Genomic DNA, 5,822 nt, shown 5'->3' on the forward strand with positions numbered 1-5,822 from the left:
AGGAAAAAAAAAAAGGTCAACTTGATATGAGTTCATCATGGGAAAATTAAAATGTATGAGCCCCTTAGAAACGCAGGCAGTCACGCCTGCAGCTGAGAAATATGTGATCCATTCCTGACAGTGATATACGCCAGTGTGACAGGTGTGCTTATTACAGCGTGCACGCTGGGGTATTGCAGTCGCTGTGGCTAATCAGCGCATGGGCAATAACCATGAAACATTAGGTAATAAAGGTAGGAAATTTGGCAGGGCCAGTGGTAAGACTGAGCTTGTCCCAAAACTATTAAGGCTGTTGCAACAATTAGACTTGCCTGCTGAATTAAGGAGCCAGTCTGTTTAGTTTATGAGCCTCCCGCTTTGGGCGAGGGTAGCTGTGCTCTTGGATCTTCACCCCACCTCAGGGTGTTCGGTCATGAGCAAATCAAAGCAGAGCATCTTAACTGTGTGTCTTTAGTTAGAAAAGACCAGAATGCTGCAGGGATAGAGTTTGTCCACCGCGAGGCATTGGGCTGTCCACCGGCACCTAACAGTAACGAATTCCAGTTACTTTATCTGTGTGTGCTGGTGCCTCACCCCACCTCCAACGGCCACAGCTTGTGAAGCCTTCTGTAGACATGGGAGTGTGACCAAGGCACTCTCTCCTCCAAGCTGTGCAGCAGCGTGCTGGGAGCCCCTCTCTCCGAGCCCAGCTGTTTGGCTTCTGCGTTTTGAAAGCCGGCATTGCCTGGTGCTTCTGCAGGGTCCCTGTATATTTCTGGTGGAATCTTTAAAGCTAATTGAATGCGAGAGACACTTGCATTTGCTCTTCCTTTGGCAAATGCCCTGTATTCATCTGTTTCGTCACAGGCCAATCTAGCAATGGCTTTGTCTCCAATACAGCATCCTCTGTATCAGTGCCGGCTGACACCCGGCCCTCCTCATTACAGTGTGCGCCTCTGGCTGGCTCTTTTTTTCATTTCAACAACAGGGCTAAGTCTCAGCAGCATGAAGTGATCCTTTCAGAAGGACCCCAGCCAGCCAGGCCGCGGGAACACCTTTACCTCTGTCCCTTCGTTGTCTGCAGAGCACACCCTCAGCCCTCTCCGCAAACACGCCCAGCAGAGGTGGCTTTCGCAGCAGGCCCAGAGCAGGAGTATTTCAGACCAGAGAAGAGACATTTCCAGAGTCCTGGCACCCTCTTTGCAAACGCCCTGGTAGCTGCCCACCTTGTGTTACAGCAAAGGTGACTTGGGTGACCCCAGCTGTGACCGTACGGCCCAGAAGACGAGGCCTGCACTTTGCTAGCACGGGGTAAGTGTTCGCAATGTTAAATGGAAGTTTGGAGGGCAGGAAGACTTCCTCCCATGACTAAAACAGTCATTCCCAAGCATGCTACTGTAGGCTCGATGTGCCTCCTATTTATTAGTTAGCCAGTATTATTTTATTATTTGGCCTGTAATGTCCGTGGGCCGCAGGCAGGGTTGGGGTCCCCTGGCAGAGTCACTGCACAGGCCTGCAGTTCAGGAGCCAGTGCTTGCCCTGAAGAGCTCACCGTCTGCACAGAAGTTACATTTGAAGATGCTGAAGATACACCAGCATTAAGGAGGGAGTGAGGCTGAGGGCCTGGAGGAGGCTGGCACAAAGACTATTTCACAGAATTTTTTTCAGCAGCTTTTACAAAGTGCGTTTGGTTTCATTTCACTTCACGTTGCACTCACGGTGATGAGTCCTCCGTTTGCAGGCCCAGTCAAGGCTCTGTCTCAGCCCTGGAGACCGCGCACTCCCTTTCTTGGTTCAAGAGTGCAGCTTGCACTGTGGGGCAGAGGTTCACGGGGAGGGCAGGGCTGGTAGTAAGCTTACACAACTGTGCTTGGTGGTGGGGTGTGTAGGGCTGTAGCCTCTGGGCCTGATAACCCGGCACTTGTCAGCAGCGCTCGCACACGCAGATGTGCAAGAAGGCAGAGCCCCTTCCTTCCGTGCGCAAAGAGAAGGGTGTGAAATGCCTGCATACGCCACCATCTGCACTTTGTGTTATGGCTCAATACAGTGAAAGCCCCCCTCGGGATGCATGTGGAGTGCCTTCCACTTGCCCAGCTGCAAAAAGACACAAGGAAATTGTGCAGGGCAAAGTGCACGCCAGCTAATCCAATCCACGGACTCTGACACGGGAGCACGGCCCAGGAGCCCCACTGCAGCGTCGGTGAGCAAGGGGAAAGGTCGGATGACAGCAGTTCTGTTCCTGCTAACGGCTGATGAACTTCATTGCTTGGGAAGCTTCTGGCACGTATCGAGCCCTGCCACTCGCCCCGGCCCCCCTGCGCACACCATTGGCTCTAAATGCAGCTGAGAAGGGAGGTTAAAAGGGAGAGGTTGTGATAATGGTCGAATCCCAGCTGGACACAGAGACCTTGAAATTCCTGCTCTCCGTGCTGCATTAAAGACGTGTGAAAAGTATTGGTTTCCCTGGGCTTTTTCCATCTCCCTCCTCCCTTCTGTCCTTCACAACCCGAGGACGCATGTTCTCTTGACCCTTTTAAATACTTAAGATTTCCAGGATGAATTGGAAAAAGCAGTTCAGACACTGAGCTTTTCCAAACACCTTTGGACTGCGTTTGCTTCTGCCATAACAGCCATACGTGAATCTCAAGAAGACGATCTCAAGCCCTTTGTGTATAAGTAGTATTTCCACGGCTGGTAGCAGGCCTAGAAAAGCAGGAAGGAGGAGGGATGAGGTTAAGGGGCTGGCTGGGGACAAGGGGAAGCTGGTTCTTTCTCTACCTCCCTGTGCGGCCTCGTGCCAGGCTCTTTCTTCCTCCCTCCCCCACAGCTATGGGACTGCTGCTTGCTGCGGTGCCTGGGGTCATGCTGGCAATGTCCTTGACTGGGTGGTGCATGTGTGGGGCACCACACTTGAAAGGACCCAGCATTTGACATGCAGGAAAGAGCCACGCCATCCCAGCAAGAAATGCCAACAAGGTGACCAACTGGAATAGACTTTTCCAGGACCAATGGCCTCTGCTGTCCCATCCCCTTCTATTTTGGGGGGTTACACCCCTGTGCCGATGTGATGTAGCTTGTTTCCTTACTCACAGGCCGCCAAAAGCAGGTGGTGTGACTGGTGCTCTTGGTAAAATCAGCAGCGTGCCCTTGTTGTCAAGAAGGCAAACGGCATCCTGGGCTGCATTGGCAGGAGTGTTGCCAGCAGATCGAGGGCAGTGATTCCTCCCCTCTATTCTGCACTGGGGAGGCCACATCTGGATCCTGTGTCCAGTTGCGGGCCTCCCGCTACAGAAAGGATGTGGCCAAATTGGAGAGAGTCCAGTGGAGGGCAACAAAAGTGGTTTGGGGGCTGGGAGACATCATATAGGAGGTTGAGGGAACTGGGCTGATCCAGTCTGCAGAAGAGAAGACCGAGGGGGATTGAATAGCAGCCTTCAGCTCCCTGCAGGGGGGCTGCAAAGAGGATGGAGCTGGGCTGTTCTCAGTGAGGGCAGATGACAGAAGGAGCAATGGGCTCCAGTTGCAGCAAGGGAGGTTTAAGTTGGATATTAGGAAAAACCTTCTCATGAGGAGGGTGGTGAAGCTCTGGAGCAGGTTACCCAGAGAGGTGGTGCAGTCTCCATCCTTGGAGGTTTTTAAGACCCCGCTAGACAAAGCCTTGGCTGGGATGCTGTAGGTGGGGCCGGTCCTGTTTGGAGCAGGGACTTGGACTAGATATGACCTCCTTCCACCCCCATTTCTATGACTCTGAGCTAGGGAAATGGAGTCAGATGCTCTGCATCAGTGCTAGCATGTCAAGGATAGTACGACGCTAATCGTCTTGGCTGCTGTGCTGTCTCCACCTGAGGGAGGATGAAAGGGGAGAAAGGAAGCCAGGGTCCATTTCCCAAAGCCCTAATGAAGTTACAATAATGAATACTGTAACTGTAAGGGTGGATTTCAATGAGGTAAGGAGACTAGCCGGGGAGGGGAGTCAGGAGTCCAAGAAGAGTGGTCATTCCTTAAGGAGACGATCCTCCAAGCCCAAAGGGTGACAATCCCCACGCGGATCAAGGGGACAGGAGTGCTCAAAAGCTCCCATGGCTCACCAAAAGCATCCTTCTCATCAGTGCAGAGGCAGAAAAGGATCTTGGAGTCATTATTGATGCCAAAATGAACATGGGCCGACAGTGTGGGGACACGGTCAGGAAGGCTAACCGCACCTTGTCATGCATCCACAGATGCATCATGAGCAGGTCCAAGGAGGTGATCCTCCCCCTCTATGCGGCACTGGTCAGGCCGCAGCTGGAGTACTGCGTCCAGCTCTGGGCGCCGCACTTCAGGAGGGATGTGGCCAGCACGGAGAGGGTCCAGAGGAGGGTCATCCGCATGGTCAGGGGGCAGCAGGGCAGGCCCTACGAGGAGAGGCGACGGGACCTGAACCTGTTCAGCCTTCACAAGAGAAGGCTGAGGGGGGACCTGGTGACCGTCTATAAACTGGCCAAGGGAGACCGGCAGGCAATGGGAGAGTCCCTGTTCCCCCGAGCACTACTGGGAGTAACAAGGAATAACATCCACAAGTTGATGGAGAGTAGGTTCAGGCTAGACATCAGGAGGCACTACTTCACAGTCAGGGCGGCTAGGATCTGGAACCATCTTCGAAGAGAAGTGGTGCTGGCTCCTACCCTGGGGTCTTAAAAAGGGGGCTGAATGAACACCTTGCCGGGGTCGTTTGACCCCAGCGCCCTTTCCCGCCCTGGCAGGGGGTCAGACTTGATGATCTGCTCAGGTCCCTTCTGACCCGACCAACTATGAAACTATGAAAACAGTGGTAGACTCCTAGGGAAGCAGGGCTGGAAGGGCCCTCCATAGGGCACCTAGTCCAACCCCAGCCGGAAAAAGGGGGCTGAATGAACACCTTGCCGGGGTCGTTTGACCCCAGCGCCCTTTCCCGCCCTGGCAGGGGGTCAGACTTGATGATCTGCTCAGGTCCCTTCTGACCCGACCAACTATGAAACTATGAAAACAGTGGTAGACTCCTAGGGAAGCAGGGCTGGAAGGGCCCTCCATAGGGCACCTAGTCCAACCCCAGCCGGGACAGAGGTGATTGGGAGTTTGTCATCGCGACCCCCGAGTCGTGTGTCCTGTCTCCAGCAGTGCCCCCATCCCAGAAGCAGTAGAGGAAGGGGACAAGGAGCACCCCCCCCCCCCCCAGAGTGGGCAGGCATTAGGGGACCCTCCTCATCCTTTCTCCATGTGTGTTTACACCCCAAAGCGAGAGGTTTTCTCTCCTTTCCAATCCGTGTTGTGGTCCACAGCGAGGAGGGGCCTGTTCTGCCCAGCACCTCGCTAAGTTCTGGGTCTGGAAACTTCCTCGTGGCAGCGAGTCCTGCAGCCTGGGAACCAGCAACCCCACGCCAGGGCCCGGCTCAGGGGAGGCACCTGGGCACCATCATTATGCTGGTGTGCAAGCCCCCGCGGGGCTGGACTCGATGATCTTCCGAGGTCCCTTCCAGCCCTAATGCTTATGAAATCTATGACTTTCTCAGGACCAGCAGGAGAACATATGTGGTCCAGGCTCAGGCGCTGGACCCCAGGGCCCCGTTCCCAGCCGTCCTCCTCCTCACTGTGCTAGAGCTCCCGTGTGCTTGGAGGCGAAGGGCTGGCTGGGAGTGCATCCTCCCACACCTAGGCACTGGGGCTGCTTTCCCGGAGAGCCCTTGGGCTGCTCTGCTGGAGGCCGGGCTGAGGGCGAAGGTGCTGCGCCCCGGGGGCAGGCGCTGGAGGGGCCGTGCCGATGCAAGCCTGCTCCGGGGATCGGGGCAGCCCTCGGCCCCGCCTCGTGCCGGGGAGCCCCGGGCCGG

General features: G+C 55.2%; 1 protein-coding gene across 1 annotated transcript in view; it reads left to right on the top strand.

The window, feature by feature from the left end:
• The first annotated feature begins 3,890 nt into the window (after nt 1-3,890).
• Nucleotides 3,891-5,822, top strand: part of TM6SF2 (transmembrane 6 superfamily member 2) — an 8,134-nt gene continuing 6,202 nt past the window's right edge. Inside the window, exon 1 of the mRNA XM_014522334.2 lies at nt 3,891-3,926. Within this exon, the coding sequence (XP_014377820.2) occupies nt 3,891-3,926 (36 nt within the window). The remainder of the gene's footprint in view (nt 3,927-5,822) is intronic.

The sequence above is a fragment of the Alligator sinensis genome, unplaced genomic scaffold, assembly GCF_000455745.1.
Source record: "Alligator sinensis unplaced genomic scaffold, ASM45574v1 scaffold1354_1, whole genome shotgun sequence".
In the NCBI taxonomy this organism is placed as follows: Eukaryota; Metazoa; Chordata; order Crocodylia; family Alligatoridae; genus Alligator; species Alligator sinensis.